A 26,994-nucleotide genomic window follows, 5' to 3' on the forward strand; every position below is an offset into this window, starting at 1 on the left:
AAAGTGGTGCTTTTGCAGGATTAATTGTGGAGAAACTCAGTTTTACAGATGGTTAATTAACTACATTTATATTGTGCTTTTCTAGTCTTAACCACCTCTCACAGCGCACAGCTCTGTCAATTAAATCAACTAATCGATTAGTCGACTAAATCCTATAAGTGTTAGTCGACTAAGAATTTCTTTAGTCAAGGACAGCCCTAGAACACACTCCCCATTTTCTAACCCAAGAACATGGCCAATTATGGTTTGTTTTTCAATGACTTTGTCAAGCTCAATCAAGTAATCTTTGAGTGTGTGTGTGTGTGTGTGTGTGTGTGTGTGTGTGTGTGTGTGTGTGTGTGTGTGTGTGTGTGTGTTTGTTTGTATGCATGTGTGTGTGTGTGTGTGTGTGTGTGTGTGTGTGTGTGTTTTATCTGTGCATGTGTGTATATCAGAGGTAATAGTCCAGGTGCCAGAAAGTAGAAATCCTGTCCAGCAGCTGTCCCAACCATCACTAAACCAGCTCCTCTACCAGGTAGATGAGCTCGTTAGTGAAAACACCTGTTCAAGATGTAGAGGCAGATCCAAAAACATGGCAGGATTTTTACTTTCTGGCACCTGGACTATACACATCTTGTGTCTATAATTTGTGTGTGGCTTGACCCGTTGTGCTTGTGCCACGTGTTTGTTAGTGTGTGTGTTTGTGTGTGTGTGCGCGTGTTTGTAGCGTCGTGTGTGTGCGTGTGTGCGTGTGTGTGCGCATGTCCTTAGCCATGAAGATATGATTTGGCAATATCTTCCCCACATCTCTTTTTATTTCAACATGACGTGCTGTCACGTGCTGTGGAGAAGGAATCAACCTGAGCACATCCTCAAATGGATACCAGAGCGCATCCTCTCGCATCGGCCAGTAGTAACGATTGTGTCCCACTCTGTGCATACACTTAACATGAACATGTGTCTCACTCACTTCCACAATGGTTCCAGGGTAAACCTCATCGTCATATCTGATGACACACCACGACCAACAATGTCATCTCTATCCCACTGTACTTCAAGGTCTGGTTGTTCTTGGTGCAATGCAGGAACAGCAGAGTTGACTTTGAAGTCGAGGCCTGAGCTTGGTAAGGTAACATTGCAGAATCTGCCTTGTTGAACACAGGCAGCTCACATCACGGTATGTCAGTTTCCCTGGTGCTTGCGTGATGACCTGGTGAATCCGCATAGTGCATGGTACAGCGGGGAGTCGGCATCTGCTGTATGGCCTTTTCCACTGTAGCCTCTTCAATGTAGAAGATCTTGACCGCTGTATTGGTGTTTACCAATGCATTGAAAAGATGTTTAGCAGTGGAAATGTCTTCACCTTGGCTCACCAATCTGTCAGCTGTTCTCTTCAGATGGCCTTCTACCCCATCGGGGGCACCCTTTCCGTGGCTGGCTTCAAAAAAGTTCCAAGTGCCCGCAGTGAAGCCCTGGTTGTACAATTCAGTTGTCAACATGTAAAAGTTGCCCTTCTGCCTGTACTGTGAGCAGGGACCATCACTGAAAAAGTGGATAATTGACACTGTTGGGCATGTTTCCTTGAGATGGTTAAGTACTGGGGAGAGGTGTGCCCATATGGCAGGTGGACCTTTTTCTTTGCATGGCGAAATTGTTGTGAAGCACAAGTGGTCTTCCTCACCACCAATGTAGAGGACCCCTGTATGAAGAGTGTCTTGTTGATGAGAAGAGGCAAAATGGACAGCTTGAATCTCTTTGTGAAACTTGCAAGAGTAGTTTTCAGAGAAATCATTGTGTATGAGGCATTCATTACTCTTCATGTTCTTTTTCAATTCCCTGTATTAGTTAAACTGGGTCTTGATGTTTAACAAGTGCCTTTTGAACTTTTTGAGCTGTTTCTAGAAAGTCTCAATCAGGTCCTCCAAAGAACTCCATTTCCCTCTTCACGGTGATATTCACAGGCAACTTTTCTTTGCTGTCACCACTTTTCTTCTCTCTGAGGACAGTTTCAGTTGTCCACTGCACACAAGAAACTTGGGTTTGACCATCATAGCCAGACTGAATCTTGAGGTCTTGTAGTTTGCAGTTCTTGCATTCCGCATACATGCATGGCTTAAATGTTGGATTACAGCAAGTTTCCTCAGCAAGAGATTCCAACTCTGTTCTCTCCAGAAGTTTAAGGCCATGAAGTTTCTCCACGATAAATTCCAAGTTTTCATGCACCTTACATAGACACGTATCTCTGTCTGCAATGGTTGGATGGACTACCCGGTATGGGCGCATTCGGCAGAAGAGTGTATAGGAAAGTTTGCTAGAGACGTTTTCCAGCAGGAATTTCCTATGGAGGTTTTTCATGGTGTCAGTCATAAACCGCTTCTGCTTTTTTACTTTTCCCTTTGTTACGGTCTGCTTTTTACCTGCTGTTGAACGACTTACGTCATCCCTGGTGTAAAAGGCAACAACCTGGTCTTGCAGTTTTGAGTGTGTGGATATGTATTTCTTCCTGGCAAAACAGGCTATTTCGTCCCCATTTGTGTTCACATTCTTGCAGAATCGTTTGGCTGAGACACCCAGTGTGTCATGAATGATTTTCTGGAACCTGTATTTTTTCAATATTTTTCCAGATACGATTCTGGCGATTAGGTTCCTGGGGTCTCATTTATAAAACTGTGCGTAGAATCCTTACTATAAGTGTACGTGCGCCCAAAAGCCCAAATTGGTGACGCCCGAAAAGTCAGATTTATAAACCGCGGCGCATAATAACACCTGTAAGCAATGTTCCCTTTATAAATCACAGATTGACTACAAGTGTGCGTACGTGGATCAGCCTCTTATCCCGCCCTGTACACGCCCATTTTTAACCATAAATAGTCAATGTAAAGCACCTCGTGAATGCTGATCAGTATGTTAATGACCCTGGCAGTTGTTCTTCGTTACACCGAAACATGCCGAATCATGACGACTGGCGGAGAAAACAAACAAACCTTTAAAAAACCTCCCAGACGCTCGGGAATTGCTGCCAATTGAATTATAATTTCGGCCTGTTGTCGCACATCGTATGGAAACCGGATCTATAGACTACCTTTATTAATAAAATCTTCCAAATCAGCAGGCATTACGGCACTCGGGGACAGCTTCGATATACCAGAAGTATATAATAAAATTTAACAGAACTATATATTATATCCAAACAAGCCTTAGTGATGAAGTTGAAGATTATATATAATATTTATTTAAAAAAACACTTAGCTGTCAGCCATTTCCCTCTTGAAACAGCCGGTTTCACCCAGAGTGGCGAGGACCTATTTGGACCGGGATGGCACGGTTCCGGCGCGTTGCCTTCTCTACTGGACCCAATTCAGTACATAGATCCAAGAGCTCAGCTATATTACTATTACAGCTACATTAGGGAATTTAAATCAGCATATGAGCATCGTCATCGTCATGGTCCCTGAAGTCTCTTTCTCTCCTGATTCTTCCATTCCAGTCCTCCTGCAGGGCCAGCAGTGCCATGCAGCATTCACCACAGTATTTATATGTTTAGTCTACAACAATTTGTGATTGTTAACACCTTGCTAAAATCACAGCAACAACTAGTGGTATCCCCCACCCCGAGATACAATTTGAAATCGAAATGTAATAGGCAAACACACTTTTCTTCATGCAGGGTTTGTTATAAACAGTATTAAATTTTAGACCGATAACAAGGACATAGAGCGTAACGATTGCGCGAGAGCTTAACGGCTGTATTTCCAGACTTTGACATTTGATGATATATGCACAGTTTTAAAGACAGATATTTAGTTATTTACACTGTGTTCTGCAGTTATATAATGGTAGAGTATTTGATGATATCCGGTATTCCATGTAGTTGGGCCATCTCCTCCTCCTGCGCTCCGTAGTGGACAATGTGACGGCGAGACAGCGCCGATTAAATATTAAGAACAAAGTTTTATTTAAGATTTCACTTTATGGAACATAACACTGCTGGATTTAATCTTCATGGTAACGTGGATGATATGGAGTGAAAAAATGTGCGAGGCATCAATATTTTTATTTTTTCTACTCTTATAGTTATTCCCATTTACTTTTTGCAGTCTGACTTCAGTTCACCACCTCACCATCTGCGTCGCCAATTCCTATTTTGTCTCCATAATGTGCGTACGCATGGTTCAGAGTTTGCGTGGAGGACCGCACATTCTCCCGTCAAGTTTGTTTTTTATAAATCACAACCTTTGCGTGGGATGTGGCGTACGCACGTTTCAGCCCCGTTTTGTGTGTACGCCACGTTTATAAATGAGACCCCTGGTCTTTTCCTTTGCTGCACAATGAAATTTTTGTTTGAGGCTTTTCACAAGTGCATGATGATAGACCAGAGTTCTCCGCACATCATTACTGACGGGACTTGTTCCGACCATCCTTTTTGTTCTTTTCCTCGGAGAGTCGACACTGCACAGTAGCCTTTCATAGCGCTTACGGTATTTGTCTGATGTTTTTGTTTGAGCTTTAAGCTTTTCCTTGAGTTTGCGATTGTCAATGTATATTTTCTGGTACTGTCTTCTTCTAGTCCTTCTTCCTTGTATTCTCTGTCTGAAATTACATGAAGACATTTTTAAATAATTTTTTAACATTGCAGGTGTCACTTAAAGCATTTGAAATTAATTGTCACCATGCCACCATGTAATTTTGCATTTTAATCTAACATTATAATCTAACAAGTACTTTTTCATGAGACATTGTTCTGTTTAAGGTACTTTCTACATAGCCTACCTACATAGTTCTGTTTGAGGTTCTTTCTACATAACCTTCTAACCTTCCTGGTTGTGGAACTGGTTGTTCCTCGCTGTCAGGACTCAGTGGTGGGGTATCAATAGCAGAAGCCTGTTTCTTTCTGCGTCTGCTCTGTTCTTGGGCTCTTCTCCAGGCCTTTCTCTTTGCACGTTTTTCCCTCTCACTCTGTTCAGATATGGGCTTATAGTATGCCCCTTGCTCCCTCTTTTCTCTCCATTTCTGCCGGCCTTTTGCCAAGTATGCCTCCCTTTTTGCAGGATCAGTATCTCGTCGTGCACGGTAACGGCACTGCTTTTCTGCAGCAGATAATCGTGGCATTTGCCTGAAAACAAGTTTACTTTTATAATATTTATTGCAAAGTATTTTATAGTTACTGTACAATTAGAATATTAAATGAACTCCTTAAAACTATAAGAACATGTCATGAATGTCAACTATGTTACTCTTGGTCAACTAAGTTACCTTTGCAGAGTAACATAGGTGACTGGTAACCTAGTAAACCATTTTTGCTGTTTTTAGGGATAAAATCAAAATGGTTGCCTAGCACCAGACACCACATGGCATTTTACGGAGAGGTTCTTCTAAATATTATATGTACAACTGAGTAAAATTGAAATTCAAAGTTATTTATGAATTCATTGTAGTAACATTGTTGACATATGATAAGTACACATTTGCCCCAAGCACTACTTTAGGTGAAATAACTGAAAATGTGGACGGAGAACATACCTTGGAGTCTTGCTAGTTTTCTCTTCAGGAGGAAATGACATCATGTGGAGCAGGTCACGTGATTTGGAAAACACACTCTTCCTTGAGGGGTGTATTTGCTATGGGTAACTTAGATGACAGCGACTTCTTGGACACATATTCAATTTGTCAATTTCTATTGAAAATGTGACATATTCCCCAAAAAGACACATTGTTCACAATTACCTCAACTTAATGTAAATAATATAATTAAAACTGTTTTTGAATAAGTTTTTAAAATGTTTTTTTAGGTAATGAGATTGTGGTTGTAATTCATTTCGGACGGTTATTTAGTTGACATTTTAGGGATATCTAGTAAATTTTTATAAATAAATGATTATTTCCATAATAATTAACTATGGAATTTGTAAAGACAAGATCATGAAAAACACTGAAGACTTTTAAAATTGTACTTTAATAAGCATGTTTGCGACATAAATCTCATGGACATGAAAACTCCCTCAATTATATATTGACCCTACTGTTACCTGTGCAGGGAGGGATAAATAAGCACGCATGTCTTAATTTCTCTAAATTACAACACTGTAGCTTAAGTTATGGGAAAATAATACAATTTGAGAGATTTTTACATGCAATTTATGCAATTATATTAAGAATAGTGTTAATGTTACTAAATGTATTTTTTGTATAAAGGTTACATATTAATATAAATGTACCTTTGATGCCTGAAAGGAATTTATATACTTTTGATACTTAAAAGAAGAAATTTAAGAACGGTTGTAGAACTGAATAGAGATTTAGATATTTCAATATGGGTTAACTGAAATATCACCTCATTTTTTTTTCATTGTAGCCTAAGCAATTTATTTTATTACTGAATAGTAATTGAGAGAACTGATTTGGCTTTTTCTACAGGTGGAGGAGGTGGAGATTTGATTGAGACTCTGAACTTAGACGGATTGCCCTGGATTCCTTCTTCATGGTGGTAGGACAAACAGAAACCAAACTCATATGGGCCCCAACGTTGAACATCTCTGAACTCTTGTCATCAAAGAACAATTGAGCTCATAGAACTGAAAAGGGTTTCTTTTATTTCACTTTATTATTTTAGTTGTTATTTTAGTTGTTATTTTTCATACCTGTGTTTTATCTGTATATGTGTATGCCATGTTTCAGTGTATATTAATACACTTCTCAAACTTTATCGTGGTTTCCTAGTCTCTTTATTGATGTTCAATTCTCTGGCTCTTAACAATCTAGTTTTCTTCTGGTTCTGGTCCAAATTCACACTTATATCAACTACATAACACTACTACGAGCTATTTCATAAATGTACATTCTTACTACGTCGTAATAAGGGTTACAAATACTTTATTTACTTGTGTTTCTGTTGTATCTGCTAGCCTTTGCAACTCATTTATAAATGCTTTGTAAAGCATAGCAAGTCCTCACTTTAGATGGGCTTACATCATGTAGTCAACTAATCAGTAGTAACTCATGAGTTAATCATGGATTGATGTGTTGGTAAGTGCTTGTTAAAGATGCATTAACACACTAACTATCCGTAGGCATATTTCTGAAGGCATGTCCAAATAGAACAATACATGTGTGTGTCCAGGTTCTGTTAGCCTTTGGAACTCATTTATAAATGGTTTGTAAAGCATAGAAAGTCCTCACTTTAGATGGGCTCACACAGTATACTTAACTAACCAGTAGTAACTCATGAGTTAATCATGGATTACATTATTGGTAAGTATTTGTAACAGATGTGTTAACACCCCAGCTATTAGTTTAGGCCTTTTTCTAAATCATAACATTTTATTTAAGACATGAACAAATGTAGGTCTAGATAGTCTGTTAATCATTAACTTCCTAGTTATAAACAACCGTTTACGTTCCTGAGTACCTAGTTGATAATGGTAAAATTACTTCATTTACAAATGGTTAATGCATCATGTAGGAATTATTAAAAAATATACTGATAAACATTTTACATGGGCTTACTTACTATGGACCAACCATTTACTAACTGCATTTACAAATGCTTTACTGATTAGAATGATTGTAGGAACTATGCTTTATAAATGATAAACAAATAAATTACTAATAGTTTGTAGATATTTTGTAAAGGGAACATTATTTAATTTACTAATGGTTTTTGCAATACTTAGAAAGTGTCAAACTTCTATTTATAAACATAATTTTCGAGAGCCTTATTTACTATGAACAAACCATTCATGAGTGTGTATACAAATGCTTTATTCATGAGAATTAGCATAGGAGCAATGCTTTACAGATGATGAACAAAGCATTTAGCAATAGTTAGCAACTGGTTTATAATGGGAAAATTATTTTTTTACAAATGGTTGTTTCATTATTTGTTAAGTATAAATCATGTACTTACAAACATTTTTCAAGATAGGCTTATTTACTATGAACAAACCATTTATAACTATTTGAACAAATGCTTTACTGATGATGAATTATGTAAGAACAATTAATTAATAATGATGAAAAAAACATTAACTAGTAGGCTTGTTTACTATGAACAAACCATTTTTAACTGTGTGAACAAATACTTTACTCGTGATGAACTATGTATGAACAATTAATAAGTAATAATGAACAAACCATTAACTAATAGTTAACTAATGCTTAATAAATGATGAATTATGGATAGTTATTACAAAGTGCTACCCAATATTTTTTCAAATGATATTACACACAACTACCCCTTTACCTGTTTCTCTATCAGTTTCCACTTACAACACTCCAGCTACACAAAATGATTCCTCCTTACAGCAGTTTCAATGTAAAACTTACTCAAACCCTAATAAACCACTGTGTTAACACACACCTACCCACCCACACACACCCACACACGCCGAGAGGAAAAAAAAAGAAAAAAGTTGCGGGCTCATGTGGACGTGCAGCAACCAGCAGGACGTTATCTTCAGTGAAGCAAACACACAGAAATCCAATTTACAGTTAGCTGTTAGTCCAAGAAACACAGCTCAAACACAAAAACCAGTCACCAGCTACGGCAAAGTCCTCTTCAGCAGGGAAACACGCTGTCGTCCTCTCCAGTCCAAAATCAGCGTCCTCCGAACCAGCAACTCTCCGCCCTTAGCTCCAACTTTAGCTAGTCCGTTAGCTCCAACTTTAGCATGGCACACTAGCACAACGTTTCTTCTAAACCACTGCTGTTAGAAAGTATCAGTATTAAGTATCAATAATTAGAACAGAAATGTAGTATTAAAAATATATCTTGTTATGTTATGTATCAAGCAATGAAAGTTTAAACTTATTATAAATCTGTGAAGTACTAACCTGTTTCAGAAGAAGGCTGCACATCAAATCAACATGAAGATATTGACAGAAAATCCCACATACAGCCACCTATTGATTACATCATCAATGTTCCTGGTCCCTCTGGGTTTGAATGCATTGTTTAAACTTGTGAAGCATGTTCAAGATATAATCTAAAATCTAAACTCATATCGCTATTTACAGACCAAGAATCTAACAAGTCATTGCTCTTATTTAACTGGATGCAGGTGAATATAGTTGGATGCGTTACGAACCAAAAATCCTGGGTAAACAGGCTCAGTGAATGTGGTGTGAAAGGTGTAGAAGTGCCTCAGTGTGTTAGAGGAGACTCTGTAGAAGGACAGAGTGCCAGCAGGCCAGTCCAGATACACCCCAACTCTGTTACACCCATCAGAGGGATAAGGACTGCTCCACATGCCCTTACTATTATGCCATGCCTTAAATATGTGTTCCCCACTTGTAGAATTACCATATTTGCCAAAAACCCATGATATGGTATTTCCTCCAAATTCACGACCTGGACGGTCTGATTTTCTATCAATTTCACTGTATGCAACGGCAACATGAATAGATTCGTCAGAACAATGATTCCACTCCACCTCCCAGTAATGTCGCCAAGCTAAGCTCTCTTTGCACAACACCTGAGTATGTTTATCAAACCTCTCTGGGAGATCAGGATATGACTGCTCTGCTCCATGTGTTGCCTTCTTGTTTCCCTCAGACAGAGTGAGGTTGTTGTTCACAGTGTTTGGGTCCAGGTTGAGATCACAGGCATCTGATGGAGAGACCAAAACAAAATGAGTTATCAGTTATTCTGATGGTCAAACAGGTTTCTGGAGGAGAGTTATTAGTACAGCATGTTTTTTTAAATCAAAAAAGCATGGAAACAGACTTACACCAGATCAGATCTCTTCTGTCTGTGATGTTCTCCACAGGAGGGAGGACAGGCTTTGAAAAATCTTCACTGACCAGATTGCCGTTCTTGTAATGGTAGATGGTTGCTCCTGTGTGTTTCTTGTTTGCAATGGCTGCTATGAGGAAACAGAATCGACTGTTGTTCCTCAGTGGGTTGGCAAATTGATGGAAAGCTTCGGCTTTTTCTCTCATTTTGGTGACAACTTCATCTGAGTAGTACCATGGATCTGCATTGGTACTTCCTAATTTAGGGAAGTCCAAGTAATCGGCCATCACATCAAGGTCGGTATCACCCCTTCCCACTGAAGTGAAAACAAAGCACAGAGCATCTTCTACACCTGCAGCAAGAACCTGTCTGTCCAGCTCTGACTGATTTGGGACGATCTTTATTCCCTCCATGGTATCTACACAGGATCTGATGATGTTGATTTCTCTCTCTTTACGATCCAGACACTGGGTTAGTTTTTCCTGACTGAATGGTGACTTGTCTCTGTCTTCAAAGAGTTTGTTCAGTGAGCTCTCATCTTCTTTTCCTTCACGGATGGAGGGAAGTTTCATTGCCAAAGTTTGCTCGAGGTTGGATGCATAATAACCACACAATTTTTGGAAAGTGCTCAACTCTTCTTGAATCATAGGAAACTGCTCCACCACTTTGTCTTCCAGAGAATCGTTGCATCTCATTACTATTTCCCTTAATTTATCTAGACTATACTGCGCCTTCCTAACTAGTCCATTGCTGATCTCTCTTGTCCACTCAGCAGCTTCAGATTTGAAATTCTTCAGTGGCATCAGCCAGACCTTCACTGGAACAGCATTCTCTCCTTTTTCTCCCAGTAGCTTTGGGAGTTGTACGTAGGCCTTCACTGCATCTTCAAATGTTGCAGGGTTGCTATCAAGAATGAAGTCTCCGTAGAATTTGCAGGAGAGTTTCTGTGTCAGGGCTTTTTCTTCATCAGTCAGCTTAATCTCAACTTCCCCCTCAACTATAAATGTAGGAATCTTCTTTATCACAGCGTGCATGCTGCCCTGGATGTCCTGAACACTGCTGGCCTCTAACTTCTCACTGTCAAACACAAAGAAAGCATTTGCCCCATAAAGGATGCCTGTGACTACATGTGTTGCTGAGCTCTTCTGAATGACATCCATCTGTTGGGTTTGCATGGTTAGTTGTTCAATCATTAACTGCGTGAAGTTGGTGGTAGCTTTGTACTGACACATCACTCTGCTCTGATTGTGGAATTTCTTCTTATCATTCAGATACTTGGCAGATCCTCCAACTTCAATCAGTCCACTCAGGAAACTGGCCTTCAGAGAAGCATCAACATCCAGCAGAGTGCACTTGGATTCAGTGGAGTCAGATGCAGTCATGTCAAATGCACTATAGCGCTGAGAGCTTTCAGTTATCTTGCCTTGTGGAGTTATATCATCCCACAATGTCAAACCTATAAAATTAGAAACTATATCAGTCATCTGATAAAGCAGGAAAATCATTTTAATGTAAAGTCACAGAAAACTAATAATAATTATTTAGATTTCTACATGTTGCAGCTTATTGTTCTGTCAGCCGTTCTCTAAACAGCTACTATATTCATTGCTTGATTCATTCTTTGACATGAACCTACTTAATAAAGGAACTACTGGATTGAGGTTATGGTAACATTAGAAAACAATATGAATGCATTGCATAACAAAACAACAATACAACTTCCTCTATGGGCCTTTTAGACTTCAGAGATAAAGAGGAAAATATTAAAACGTTTTACAATAGTTAAGTATTATTGTGTGTGTGTGTGTGTGTGTGTGTGTGTGTTTTTTTTGTCAAGTGAAAAAGCTCAGTCCCGCTCTAATACAAAGAGTTGGAAGACTGCACACACAATCAAGATTGACACCAAAACTATGTTTTCTGCTCTAATAATCTCACTCCCTGATTTCTGCAGTACCAAAGTAATTGACCATAAAAACAGTTTTTACTAATTTGGAACCAATCCTCAATCCGAGTCAGGTTTCATAGGCAAGGCAGCTTTATTTGAACATTTCAACAACAAGGCAACTCAAAGTGCTTTGCATAAAATACAAGAATAAAAGTTAAAGTGCAGTGTTAGTATTTGCAATTCAATTATTCATATTCTGTGCAGAATAATATACCAACAAGTTATCATGCATCCATAATAAAGTAAACTAATAAATGGTCACATCTACTTAGTAGAATTACAAAGCATTTGCTAATTATTTTCATGCGGTTAGGGGTTAGGATTAGGAATGAATGGTTATTTGTATCTCTTTTTGGGAGTGGGTTGTCTTCTACGTCTATGGTTGAAATAGTTTTACTGCTTTATAAAACTACTTCACAGTTCCTTTAAGTAGAACTGTGACAGATAGATTTAGAAATATTTTGAATGTAGTCAACACTTACCTGGGATCAGTTTATCTCTCCGAGCATCATAGAGCATTCCCAGGGTGAAAGGTCGACCAAGGGCAGCTACGGTCTTATTATCTGAGTCCATTTCTCCAACCTGTTGAGAATAGTGAACACAGCCTTCAGTACTTAAAGAGACAGACAGACTGACGGTCTTTCATATGTTGGTTTAATGGACTAACTGTAAAAGACAAAAAGAGCTTGAACGACATCGTCAAGGTATGCTCAAAAATCACTGGTACTCAGTTAAAAGATCTCTGTTCTCTCTGGAAAACCCGAGTTGCCCAGAAAGCTGACAGAATACTGTGCCAACCTGATCATGTACTGAGTAATGGATTTGTTATCATGCAGTCAGGTCGGAGGTACTATGTGCCAAAACGGAAAACCAACCGCTATGCCAACTCATTCATTCCCTCTGCTATTAGATTGTTAAATGAACAACATACAGCACTGTTACATGAAATCACATAACTATAACAAACTGGTTCTAGCACTCCGTTGCTCTGTTCCGCCACTAGCAGGTGTGTGAGTATGTAGGAGGTTGTAACGATTGAGTTGGGTCATGTGTAAATGTGTAAATGTGTGGATGTTACAGGAGAGAACAACAAGCTTCTGTATACAGGAGGATGTATGACTGCTGTAGTACTTGTACTATTTATACTATTTGTTGTCTATTGATTGTTTGTTTATTGTTTGAGTTATTAACTTATACAGATTGTGTGCTAATGCACTTTTTAATGCATTCTAAGTTTGTTTAACCCTTAATGGATGGGCTGGCTGTAAACTGAATTGCCCCTTGGGGACTAATAAAGTTATCTGAATCTGAATATAATGCTCAGAAATACAGTAATTCCCTGTAGACTCTAGTCTGACACGGACAGTTTTACACAGATCAGTAAAAGTCTATATATATATATATATTAGGGGTGGTACGGTTCACAAAACCCACGGTTCGGTTCGTATCACGGTTTTAGGGTCACGGTTTTCGGTTCAGTACGGTTCTTATTTTTTCTTTATCACTCCAGAATATACTTCAGCATATAGCTAAAATTAGCATATTGAATGCATGTTGCACAAAACGTGCACACAGTGGCAGTTCTATATTGTTTTATTTCATCATAGGTAACATGAAATCCAAAATATTCCCACACACTAGACTATAAACGACGCTGGCGCTCTGGGCAGCCTCTCTCCCACTTGACATTTCTGCAGGTGACGTGACCAGCAGCGGCACCCCACTCCACTTGAGGAGCGGTCGGCTCGGTGTCTCTCCAAATCTGACGAAAATCTTTTAAACTGACCTTTGTCGATCTGAAATGAAGACAGATTCAGCAACTGCATGGCCTATTTCTCGCTTAAAATGTTTTCAGAAACACGTTTCGGTTAACTATTTTAGTACAATATGAGATTGTATTCTGAACGAGCCGCCATGACAGTCTCTTTTGAAATTCGGGACCAGCCAGACCCATGTGACGCAATCGTCCAATCAGCTGCCATGGGTTGCGTTTGTCACGCCCATCCCGCTCGTCATTTCCAGTAAGTGTTTTAACATAGGTGTATAAAGTGGGCACTACGGCAGTAAGAGGTTAGTGCACATTAACAGTGGACTGACGAACCGTGCGGTACACACACGTTCCGAACCGAGACTAGCGAACCGAGCGGTTCGGGTGTTTTTTCATGAACCGTACCACCCCTAATATATATATATATATATTAGGGCCGGGACTTTAACGCGTTAATTAAGATTAATTAATTACAGACTTTAATGCGTTAATTAATTACACAAAAAAATAATTTTTTTACGCATTTTAATCACACTTATTTTTGCACCGCGGGACATTTCTCACTGGATGAGTTTCGGCGGACCGATTATACTGGCGCACCAACTATAGCGTTCATGACTTCAGACCATGCTTCAGACAACAACAAACCACAGTGAACATGAACAAAGAAGCTGACGAGACCGTTTTGGTTGGCCCCGCGGATGGGACATTTTGTTATAAAAAACGAACAGATCGAAGCGTCGATAAGAGAGCATGGTTGTGTGCAAGCTATGCAACAAGGAATTCGCACATCACCGCAGCACATCGAGCCATTTAGCAGCTAGCGTGGACGTTAGCCCGACTCCGAGTACAAGGATCCACACCCAACCTACACTCCACCAGATGACTGGTTTAAGGACCAGGGTAACTAGTCTGAATGGACTTGAAAGTATTGTGTTTTACTAAAGAAGGTCTACCTACCTATAGGCTACCTGAATTTTTGAAATGTACTATATTTCTAAATATGCTATTGCTACACTTAATGGCAAAAATTGCACTGGTCTGCTGGACATGGTTGAACAAAAATAAACAATATTTTGTTGCTTAAGCTTATGTATTCAGTCATTCAATGGTATACTAAAAATCCATGTGAAAAAAATTACTTCTCACTGTTCTCAGGTCAAATATTTTTGCAATTAAAATGCGATTAATTTCGATTAATTAATTACAAAGCCTGTAATTAATTAGATAAATTTTTTTAATCGAGTCCCGGCCCTAATATATATATATATATATATATATCTTCATGTCACCCTCTATCTCTGTCCATGTATGTATGTATGTATGTATGTATGTATGTATATATATATACACATACATATAAACATATATATACACACACACACAGATTCTCACTGAACGCATCAACATGTCTTATATTTTAGATTTTTTAAAGTAGCCACCCTTTGCTTTTTTATTAATAAGGGAAATAATTCCACTAATGAACCCTGACAAAGCACACCTGTGAAGGTAAAACAATTTCAGGTGACTACCTCATGAAGCTCATTGAGAGAACACCAAGGGTTTGCAGAGTTATCAAAAAAAGCAAAGGGTGGCTACTTTGAAGAATCTAAAATATAAGACATGTTTTCAGTTATTTCACACTTTTTTGTTAAGTACATAATTCCATATGTGTTCATTCATAGTTTTGATGCCTTCAGTGAGAATCTACAATGTAAATAGTCATGAAAATAAAAAGGAAACACATTGAATGAGAAGGTGTGTCCAAACTTTTGGCCTGTACTGTGTGTATGTATGTATGTCTGTGTATACATATATATATATATATATATATATATATATATATATATATATATATACATATATATATATATATATATATATATATATATATATATACATATATATATATATATATATATACATATATATATATATATATATATACATATATATATATATATATATACACACACACACACACACAGGTGCTGTTCTACTGGGCCCTAATCCTTCCCTGTAAAATAGGCCTGATTTACATTAATGCACACAGAGCTCTCTTCTGTGCCCATGTGTACACACACACACACACACACACACACACACACACACACACACACACACACACACACACACACACACACACTCTCCTCTCAAGTCCCCCCGTTCCCCCTATAGGTTAGAGTTAAACCTAGTGGCCGTAGTAGTTCTGATGGGAGCAAACCAGGAAGTAAGGTGAGAAAGTATAAGAGAGCCAAATGTCCTGGTAAGGGGGGGGGGGTTGATGTCCCGTTGGAAAAGAACAGGAAACAGAGAGGTTTTTTTACTTTAGGGAACAAACAGAGCTACGTTGCGTTCTGTGTCACGTGGTAACCTTCAGGAAGTGAAGGAAAGTCTGATTTGAACCAATGATTTGAACCCAAGCCACCATCTTTTTATCAACTTAAATCAGTAGTTTTGGTGTCTAAACCTAACACACACACACATGTTGTTAAAGTCACAGTGAGACAACGGCAATGCTGGTAAATCAGAAACTTCTCAAGGATCACTGTGCTGTGGACGACACACTTTGTGGCTGTGGCGTCGCTGTAACATCCACTCAGTGTTTTTATAACTTTAAAGCATTTAATCTTCAAAATATACAGCCATGCGACACACCAATTGAAAGGTTAGCCTCTCATGATTCAATTAAGCCCACATATGAAGCATAAGATGATTTATAGCAGTTACACAACTGTTACAAAGTAACAGAAAATAAAACAATTCAGCCATAAACTGCGCAGCTTGTGTCTAGAGTCTAGAGTGCATGCATACCTTTTTTCCTTGTCCTTTCAGCCAAAAAGTGGTATTTTGCCAAAAACTTGTTTTTCATAAATCCCCAAGAGTCCAAGGAAATGTAATATCCAAGCCGTTATATGACAACGATCTGTTCGCCTCACAATGTTGAAATTTCTGGCCGAATCACAACGGAAAAACGCGAACCAGTTTTGAATTCCCGCACTTCGATCGCAGCTCGCGTCTCTCTCTGTATTCTCTAGGGTCTAACCGTGCGTTCAAGGACATCGGAAAAACGTTTTTCCGAGTGAAAACTTCACCATTCACGTAACGTCCTGTGGGAATCAGAGGTGGGAAACTCAGGCTGGATTTTGATAACCGAGTTCCCCAGTTGGTGACACGTTGTTGACAACGGACGTTTGATGGAGGCAACTTTGGTTCACTGAACATATTTCAATGATAATAAACTGTTTATTGTGGACAAATGCCTCTGCCAAGAAACATACACAGACATATGTTTAAAATTATTCATAAATAGGCCTATGTATAAAAAAACACCTTATCCGTGTCTTTTCCCGTTGGTTGTCCTGCAGATAACACAAACAAACACCTGGCGATGTGCTGTTTGGATGCTCGTACAAGAAAACAGCAGAGAATCTTTTTGTTATTGTGGCCTCCATGTTTTCACACACCTGATGCTCTAAGCTATGGCCAACCGTGGCAATCATGCAATAAGTTGTTATGCCAAACGCCAATATAACAGAAGAAGAAGAACACGCATCCCGACCATGTGAACGCTGGCATTCGGAAAAACAACGTAACCACGGGGGTGGTGCCTGTTATTCCGAGTTGGCATGAACGCAGCATAAGGTTTCCATAGATACCTGGTATTAGCCAATCCGTCCAGGCTTGCCTGTGATATCCCCAATAGAAGCAGAGGATGGCTCTGACACCATGTCAGGCCCACGTGCCGAAGATCGACATTTGCTAGGACCAGTTAGATTTAAATGGTACAAGACCTGTCTACCTTTTTAGCCAATGACCAGATAATTCGAATGATACCCAAGACGACCCTGAAATTTTAACCCTGTGTTGGCAGGAGCTGTGTCAAAGCAAAAAAAGGGCCTACTATAAGCATATCACACCCTGTGCAATTTGTAATGACTTATTTCTATATATTTATGTATATAGTTGGGATGCGTGTTCTTCTTCTTCTGTCTCAGGGGGCGTTCAGAAGATGATGGGGGGTGTTGGAAGCAATATTTTGGAAAGGGGGCCTTGAGGGCGTTTGTTTGAAAGGTAGTTTTAACCAAAGATTCACAATAACAATACACTTAAACTACACTTAAACTACTAAAAAAATCAGTGGTCTGCAACATTAAAAGCTGCCAGTTTACAGCACTGCGACTGGACGAGACAGATATAACTCTTCTGTGCTTCTGTCTATGGCAAGCCTTTTTAACATTTAACAGTGTAGGAAAAGATGCGACCGATTCTACTCTGGCTCAACAGGCCAGAGTCTTTTTGACTCCACCGGTCACTTCTCAAAGTTTCCCCTTTAATTATTGTGTTCGTTGAAAGGCAGACCAGGAAATGAATACTCAGGATTTGTTCAGTACAGTTTTGTTAAACTATAACAATCTTTAGTAAAATGATATTGCAAACAGATATTTCATATGCATATGGATCAGCCGCTCCTTCAAGACTTTCTCTCCCTAGCCACCAACAAAGTCTCTCCGGGTCTGACACCGGACCTCTCTAATTACAGATATCTTGAATTTGAGTTTTGACTAGGCGAAATGACGTTGCAGATATCTGTATGCAAATCAGGCCCACATCCCACTAGGTGGAGCACCTGTTAACTGTTAACTTATAATTAGCACTGATTGATATCTAAAATAGAGCAACGTCATGCACAATAATTTGCACTAGTCATAATGACGTTTGAGATATCTTTAACTTTGATTCTGTCTAGTCAAAACTGAATTACAGATATCCACAATTGTCATTTAAGATGTGTGACGAGTTGAATGTCGTTTCCAATGTCATTGCAGATATCTGTAATTCAGTTTTGCCTAGTCAAAACTGAATTACAGTTATCTCTAACTGTCGTTTCGACTAGTCACAATTACGTTACAGATATCTTGAATGACAATTCCAACTATCCAAAATGTAATTACGACTAGTCAGAAAGACATTGTTGATATCTACAATGTTTATTCCGGATAGTCAAACTTAGCTTTTAAATATTAAAAGTGCTTGCCATATATGTCAGCTTAGTTTGGCGCAGCTCCGTGCTGCCTTCATGGAAATGGGACATCAGAGTATCATCTTAAATGAGATCTGTACTACGTGAAGCTGCGTTCAGATAAAAAAAAAAAAAAGCAATCGCCGTGACGTCCTGTTGTATTCTTTAACCCCCCCAATGTAGCACCATAGACACCATATAAGAAGCACAAGTAGACTTTATATTTCACAGTAACAGTTGTTCGTCAGATCATTTATAGAACCCAACGTTTCCTACTGCACCTGAAGGCACCTTCATTTCACGGAGAAAGAAAGAAAGAAAAGACGAGCGAGAGATATCGATTGTGCTTTGTTGTTTGGAAAACATTTAGCTGTTCCCAGGGACGGACTGGGGCTAAAAAACAGCCCTGGACTTACTCCCAAATAGGCCCATAATCCAGCTATACGCCCCTAGCCGTGCACGACAGACACTAGCCAGGAAGTCCTGATACTATGCCACAATACTGTAGAAGGTATTCACAGCAAGTAACATCTCAAAACCAATGATGATAATTGGGGTTGTGTTTATTAATGAAGCCTGAGCCTTCAAATAAAAACAAAAAATGTACAATGCCATTACATTGAAAATAAAATACTTAATGAAATGTCACTGGCTACAGAAACCCCAAATTACACAGGTTGTTATAAAACAGTACAGAGTACTGACAACACTTTCAGAGATAAAGTAGGCTACTTGCTGTACCTGAACATGGGGATTAGATATATTGTAGGCCTATACCAAAACTACACTGAGAGTGTTACTACTATAACTATTCAAATATAAATGTATATAACATGTGTTGCTTTGTGTTAAAGAAGTAGCATTGAATAACCTATTTAATATTTTGTAAATGTCATTACACTTTTGATTCATATTAAGGCTGTGAAATGATGAAAATGACTAGGCCCTATCAATTTTGTCTGTGAAGCTTTCACAAACAACCACCAGGTCTTTGCCAGTTCCACAATAGTAAACTCAAATATGAAAGACAAGGAAAAACTGCACTCTGATGGAAGACAGACAGAAAGTGCAAGCTAGGATTTTTTGGTTAAACTTTTGGTTACATTTGGTGAATTATTTAGCCCCCTTAATTCTCTGTTTGTTAGCACGATTAGAGTGGTACCAATGCATGCCTAATGTTTTCCCGTTTAATTTAATACCATAGTCTTCATCCTAGCAGGAAAAGTGAGCTCACTACAACCTCTCATATACAACCAAGTGAAATCGCGGTCAACCCGCAATTAATTTCTAACGCGTTTATATGTTTCAAATTAACCTAACAGAAATGATTAAATACGTTAAGTTTGACAGCACTAAATGGCTAGCCTGGCTAAACCCTGACGGACTTCTGGCAAATTTGGGATTTGCTCTGCAAGTCAGTCTGGCGAAGAGCCCATTCAAACCCATGTCCAATGTCCCCAAAATTGAGGCACCAATCACAACCGTTGAGGCGGGCTTTACACCAATCACAACCATTGAGGCGGGCTTTACGCGACGACGATAGCGCAGTGACGGCGAGCAGCTTTTTGTTTACATTCAACATGATGGCTACCGAAGCGCAGCGTCACCCGCATCGTTGGTCTGTGTGAAAAGGTAGAGCCCCTCCTTTTCCCCAACTCGCCTGACATTCCTCACAACATTTAAACTGACTCCTTATCCTACACGCACAAACACGCTTACAAGCACACGAAAGTTTGTAACTACACGCGGTGCCGGCAACCGCAGCGTGGTTCATTCATGCGCAATCTTTATTTACACAACTTTCAGTTACTCACCGAACAGCTGTAAATCACATGGCGAACGACGTGGTACCCGTTGATTCTGCTCCATAACACATTTCTTTCTGTTAATCCATACATTGTGCACGCAACCACCAACATTACACTGATAGCACCGACTTTCCTTTTCCTGGTCCCGCAGCAATTTGTTTCCCCAAGGAACACGAGCCCCAGGACAATGACTATTTTATTCCTTGTTTGGGCCAGGGGAAAGGGTTTATTTGAGCGGGGGAAAGCTATTGTATCAGTATAAAATTATGGGCTGTATTGTAATGCAATGCTTATTCAATTACAGGAAATTAATGTTATTAGTATTATTAGGAGTACATGAGGTGTATGAAGTATATTTCAATGTATGTGTGTGATTAGATCAAATATCTGCTGAACCACTATACATAACAAAACCCCCTGTGATGTTGGTTTCTACCAATTAGTGTAATTGAAGGGCCTTATTTAAAGCGCAGGTTTTTCTGCCTCGAGAGAGAGTTGGGAGAGTGTCAACTTGCTTTCAGTTACTCACCGAACAGCCCAGAAGCCCGTTTTTCACAGTTGGTGTCAGAAGTGGGATTGTGGCGTCCTCCAGGACACTGAGAAAGAGGCCTGGAAGACGGGTCCAGGTACGACAGGCAATGTCATACAGACGGCTGGCCAAGGATGATGAGCAGGAGGGAGAAGGAGTCAGCGGGGAAGAGCTGGTGGATGACACTGGTGGGGCACCAGATCTGGCAGCTCTATACAGCCTGGTAGAGAAGTCCCTGCAGAGCCAGGATCGCGAGTCATTTAAGCAGGAGCAGAGGTGGCGAAGTGTGCAAGTACAGCTCAACAGCTTTCGGGATGAGCTGGAGAAGAGAGGTGCTGGCGGAGGTCCGCCACCAGCCACCCTACCAGACTCAGCAGCGCTACCAGCACCGGCAGCGCCGCCAGCGGCTCCGCAGATGCCTGCAGCACCACCGGCGGCTCGGAGCAATACTTGACTACATTTGAGAGACTGGCTACAGCCTACAGGTGGCCCCAAGCTGACTGGGCTATTTTCCTGGTGCCATATCTGACCGGTAGGGCACGGGCAGCGTATGTAGCCATGGATCCGTACGACGCAGTGGATTACTTCAAGGTGAAAGATGCCATCTTGGCAAAATAGGAAATAAGTGCAGAACTGTACCGACAGAGATTCAGGGACCCAAACCTGCAACCGGGGGAGACCCCAAGAGAGTTTTATAACCGGCTAAAAGACTTGTACGCCAAGTGGATTAAGCCAGCTGAAAAGACGGTTGAAGAGATTGGGGAAATCCTCATTCTGGAGCAGTTCTTCTGCTCTATGACTCCAGATGTGAGGGTGTGGGTCAAGGAGCACGATCCACACACTGGGCTCAAAGCAGCAGAGCTTGTTGATTCTTTCCTGGCTGCTCGCCGTGGACCAAAGGACTTCCGCCAGCAGGGCGCCAACAGACCGATGACAAAGGGTAAGTCTGTCAGTTATGGGGGTGGAGTTGGTCCTAGGGGTAGTGAGCAGAGTTGGGGTCCAGGCACCAGATATTACCCACCACAGAACACTCACGTTAGACATATCAACCCGCCTACAACCATACCCCCCATGAGTAGGGACAGCTATGTATGTCACTATTGTGGTAAGCCAGGACACCTTATAAGAAAAAGGTCTGGTAAAAAAAAAAAAAGGGGGGTGTGTGCGCCCCCTCTATTTAAAAAGAGTGGTTTGTGGGGGGGGGACAAAGGCAAGAGGGGGAAGGCAAGGCGGAGGGCGCGCGGGGGGTCCCCCCCCCCCCACCCCACCCACCACACCCCCCCACCAACCCCCCCCCCCCCCCCCCCCCCCAAACGCTGACAGGTGAACTTGGGCTTAGGTAGAGTGCTGTGCAACGGAGAGGCATGATTATCCTATAGCCGACATCTGTCTTGAGGTGCACAAACAGACATATAGGCTAAGAGCGGGCGTTGTTAGGGGGTTGAGCCATCCAGTGATTTTAGGCGAGGATGTGCTTATACTGCCAGAACTGGTGCAGTCTACTCTGCCAGTGAGTATGGTTGCTACCAGGTCTCAGACCAAGACAGATAGCCAGAGGGAATTGGAGATGATGCCATTCAGCCGAGAGGAGATCAGTTCTCCAGAGAAGGTTAAGGCGGTGAAGACCCGTCAGCAGGGCAGACGAGAAAAGCTGTTGGGCACTGTTAGAGTTCTGGCTGAGTCAGAACCAGAACGAGTTGCAGGGGAAGATATATGGGAAGTTCCCCACGATTTAAAAAGAGCTGCAGAGGCAAGATGAGTCCCCATAAGAGCTCTTCGCGCGCGCACGGTGAGTTGGGGGTGAGCACAGGTCAGGCAAAAGCTCTTTTGGGAGAATTTTTCTTTGTGCAGCAGGGCCTGCTCTATCACCAGCCTGAAGGGAGCAGCAATGAGCAGCTAGTGATCCCCTGTAGCCTAAGGCCAAAGATATTGAGCTTAGGTCATGACATCACCTGGGCCGGTCATTTGGGAAGTGTAAAAACACTTCAGAGAATAGCTGGCAAATTCTTTTGGCCTGGCATTTATACTGATGTATACACATACTGCAAAACATGTCCCACATGTCAGATCTCAAGCAAGCACAAGGTCAAGCCGTTCCCACTTAAGCCTCTCCCAGTTATTGATGTGCCATTCACTAGGATAGGGATGGACATTGTTGGCCCCCTAGAGCGCACACAGGCAGGCCACCAATATATACTGGTAATCTGTGATTACGCCACCCGCTACCCCGAAGCTTTTCCCCTACGAAAGGTCACAGCTAGAACCATTGCCACTGTACTTCTACAGTTATTCTCCAGGGTAGGGATTCCCCAGGAGATTCTAACTGATCAGGGAAAAGCTTTTCTTTCAAAGACAATGAAGCAGGTGTATGGGTTGTTGGGTATTAAGGGGATTAGGACCACTCCTTACCACCCCCAGACTGACGGACTGGTAGAAAGGTACAACCAGACCTTGAAGGGCATGCTGAGAAAGTTTGTGGCTGCCAATGGCAAGGACTGGGATCATTGGCTCCCCTACCTCATGTTCGCCTACAGGGAGGTTCCCCAAGCCTCAACAGGGTTCTCCCCCTTCAAGCTCCTGTTTGGTAGACCGGTAAGGGGCCCGCTTGATCTCCTCAGAGATGCCTGGGAGTCACCAAAGCCTACTACCAGCAACATCCTCACCTATGTCATCACCATGAGGGAGAAGATGGAAGAGATGACCACCCTAGTGAAGGACAACCTGCAGCAAGCGCAGCGGACCCAGACCAATTGGTATGACCAGAGAGCAAGGCAACGAACCTTCCAGCCAGGCCAGAAAGTTCTTCTACTCCTGCCTACGGAGGAGAACAAGTTGTTGGCCAAGTGGCAGGGACCATACAGCATCAGCAGGAAGCTGGGGCCCACAACCTACGAGCTGGAAATGCCAGAGAGGCAAAAGCAGCGGCGGGTATTTCACATTAACCTGCTGAAAGAGTGGCATGAGAGAGAGGTGCCACTGAGCCAACAGCTGCTGGTACAAGCAGTGAAGGAGGAGGAAGACACCCCAGAGCAGTTCTTCCCTACAGACCATCCAGCAGGAGAAATTGACATGACACATCTTACCCCACAACAGCAGCGGGAGTTGTGGGCTGTCATACCTGATGGCCTCTTCAGCGACCAGCCCGGATCCACATCAATGGCTGAGCACAACGTCCTGCTGAAGGACACCACACCACTCCGGCAGCGGATGTACCGAGTTCCAGAGCGGATGTTGCCTGTCCTCCAGGAGGAGCTGCTGGTGATGCAGAGACTTGGAGTGATTGAGCCGTCGAGAGTGCCGCTGGACGCACCCGTCGTCCTGGTTCCAAAAAGATGGCAGCATGCGCTTCTGTATCGACTTTCGGCAGGTAAATGCTCAATCACACTTTGATGCATATCCCATGCCCAGGTTGGAAGACCTTATTGAGCGCCTTGGGAAGGCACACTTCATTTCCACCTTGGACCGTGTAAGGGCGTACTGGCAGGTGCCAATGGCTAAGGATGCCAGACCTTACACAGCTTTCAGGACACCCCAGGGCCTGTTCCAGTTTAAGATGATGCCGTTTGGCCTGCGGGGCCGCCACATTCCAGCGGTTGATGGACTGTGTGCTGGATGGGATTGGTGCTTTCGCAGCTGCCTACTTGGACGACATTGTTGTCTTCAGTGCTACCTGGGACGAGCATCTTGGGCATCTTGGGGAGGTGCTACAGCGCATACATACGGCAGGACTGACTGCGCAGCCCAAGAAATGCGCTTTGGCCCAGCAGGAGGTGCGGTACCTGGGGCACATCCTAGGTTGTGGGGTAATCAGACCCCAGAAGGACAAGATTGAGGCTATCCGTGACTGCCCGCGGCCCCAGACCAAGAAGGAGATTGAGTCCTTTTTGGGGCTTGCTGGGTGGTACCGGCAGTTTGTGCCTAACTTTGCAAGCCGAGCTGCGGCCCTCACTGACCTGACCAGAAAGTCTGGTCCGGTGAAGGTCAGGTGGGAGGAGAAGCATGAGAAGGCCTTCAAGGACTTAAAAGAGGCTATGTGCAGTGACCCTGTGCTGCAGAGCCCAGACTTTACAGTGCCGGCAACCGCAGCGTGGTTCATTCATGCGCAATCTTTATTTACACAACTTTCAGTTACTCACCGAACAGCTGTAAATCACATGGCGAACGACGTGGTACCCGTCGATTCTGCTCCATAACACATTTCTTTCTGTTAATCCATACATTGTGCACGCAAACACCAACATTACACTGATAGCACCGACTTTCATTTTCCTGGTCCCGCAGCAATTTGTTTCCCCAAGGAACACGAGCCCCAGGACAATGGCTATTTTATTCCTTGTTTGGGCCAGGGGAAAGGGTTTATTTGAGCGGGGGAAAGCTATTGTATCAGTATAAAATGATGGGCTGTATTGTAATGCAATGCTTATTCAATTACAGGAAATTAATGTTATTAGTATTATTAGGAGTATAGGTGATAAGATATTTCAATGTATGTGTGTGATTAAATCAAATATCTGCTGAACCACTATACATAACAAAACCCCCTGTGATGTTGGTTTCTACCAATTAGTGTAATTAAAGGGCCTTATTTAAAGCGCAGGTTTTTCTGCCTCGAGAGAGAGTTGGGAGAGTGTCAACTTGCTGAGAGGTTGTATACAGAAACTTGTTGAGAGAAGAGATTTTTTTTGTTTGTTTTGGAAGTTTTTTTTTGTTGTTAACAGAGTGCTGGATGAAGTATTTTAGAGCACTGTAAATAAATCTACATTTTCCCTGCAAATCCACGTTGGCTGTTGGCTGTGTCTTCATCCCATCACCACCCATTCTCAGTGTGTCCTTGTCGCCACCATCCTGTGTGGACGTGGGCGGAGAAGCCCGTTTTTCACAGTCTTATTGGTTGGACTGTACAATGCGCCCAGAGGCATTTGAGGGGCGTCCGTTGGTGACGCCCCTTTGGAAATGAATTGTCAATGAACCTTTCCCAGACCCACTCTCAGTTACAACTGAGAAGGGTCTGGTGTCAGCCAGGCTACTAAATGGCACGATCATTTTCATAATCAAGCACACTCATGTTGAGCTGACTATGCAATTTGCTAAGATAGGGATAAAGGCAGCCTAGAATGTTTACTGCTCCTGGCACTTACCAGTATTGCTGATGTGAAATCAACTCACGTCTAATGATGTAGGCCGACTCTTCTTCTTCAGTTTTATTTTTTCACATAGCATATAAGTGATTGTATTAGCGCCCCCTGCTGTTGGCTGTTAATATCGCTTTATTAGACTTTTGGTTGACAGCCGTTCTGTGGTCTCATTTATAAACGTGGCGTACGCACAAAACAGGGCTGAAAACGTGCGTACGCCACATCCCACGAAAAGGTTGATTTATAAAAAACAAACTTGACGGAAGAATGTGCGGTCCTCCACGCAAACTCTGAAATGTGCGTATGCACATTATGGAGACAAAATAGGAATTGGCGACGCAGATGGTGAGGTGGTGAACTGAAGTCAGACTGCAGAGAGTACATGGGAATAACTATAAGAATAGAAAAAATAAAAATATTGATGCCTCGCACATTTTTTCACTCCATATGATCCACGTAACGATGAAGATTAAATCCAGCAGTGTTATTTGCGCTTGTACTCAGTGATAACTGTTCCATAAACTGAAATCTTAAATAAAAATTTGTTCTTAATATTTAATCGGCGCTGTCTCACCGTCACATATTGTCTGCTACGGAGCGCAGGAGGAGGAGATGGCCCGACTACATGGAATACAGGATAGCATCAAATATCCTACCATTAGATAACGGCAGAACACAGTGTAAATAACTAAATATATAGCTTTAAAACTATGCATATATCATCAAACGTCAAAGTCTGAAAATACAGCCGTTAAGCTCTCGCGCAATCTTTACCTATAATGTCCTCATTATCAGTCCGAACTTTAAAACTGTTAACAAAACCTTCATGAAGAAAAGTGTGTTTGCTTATTACACTTTCTTTCATCTTCAGATTGTATTGCTGTGTTGGCAAGGTGTTAACAATCACAAATTGCTGTATACCTATAAATACTGCGGTGACCCCGTGCGTAATGCTGCATGATGGCACTGCTGGCCCTGCAGGAGGACTAACCCCAATGGAAGAATCAGGAGAGAAAGAGACTTCAGGGACCATGACGATGACTGGCTCATATGCCGATTTAAATTCCCTAATGTAGC

The 26,994-nt window shown here is 41.6% G+C and overlaps 1 protein-coding gene across 1 annotated transcript in view; it reads right to left on the reverse strand.

Moving 5' to 3' along the window:
- Positions 1 to 8,804: 8,804 nt before the first annotated feature.
- The window catches only part of LOC120550569 (neoverrucotoxin subunit alpha-like), a 55,743-nt gene continuing 37,553 nt past the window's right edge, over positions 8,805 to 26,994 (reverse strand). Inside the window, exons 2-4 of the mRNA XM_039787169.1 lie at positions 12,137 to 12,236; positions 9,705 to 11,165; positions 8,805 to 9,583 (exon numbers count right to left, since the gene is read on the reverse strand). Of these exons, the coding sequence (XP_039643103.1) occupies positions 9,018 to 9,583; positions 9,705 to 11,165; positions 12,137 to 12,236 (2,127 nt within the window). The 3' untranslated portion in view covers positions 8,805 to 9,017. The remainder of the gene's footprint in view (positions 9,584 to 9,704; positions 11,166 to 12,136; positions 12,237 to 26,994) is intronic.

Source organism: Perca fluviatilis, chromosome 21 (genome assembly GCF_010015445.1).
Source record: "Perca fluviatilis chromosome 21, GENO_Pfluv_1.0, whole genome shotgun sequence".
Classification (NCBI taxonomy): Eukaryota; Metazoa; Chordata; class Actinopteri; order Perciformes; family Percidae; genus Perca; species Perca fluviatilis.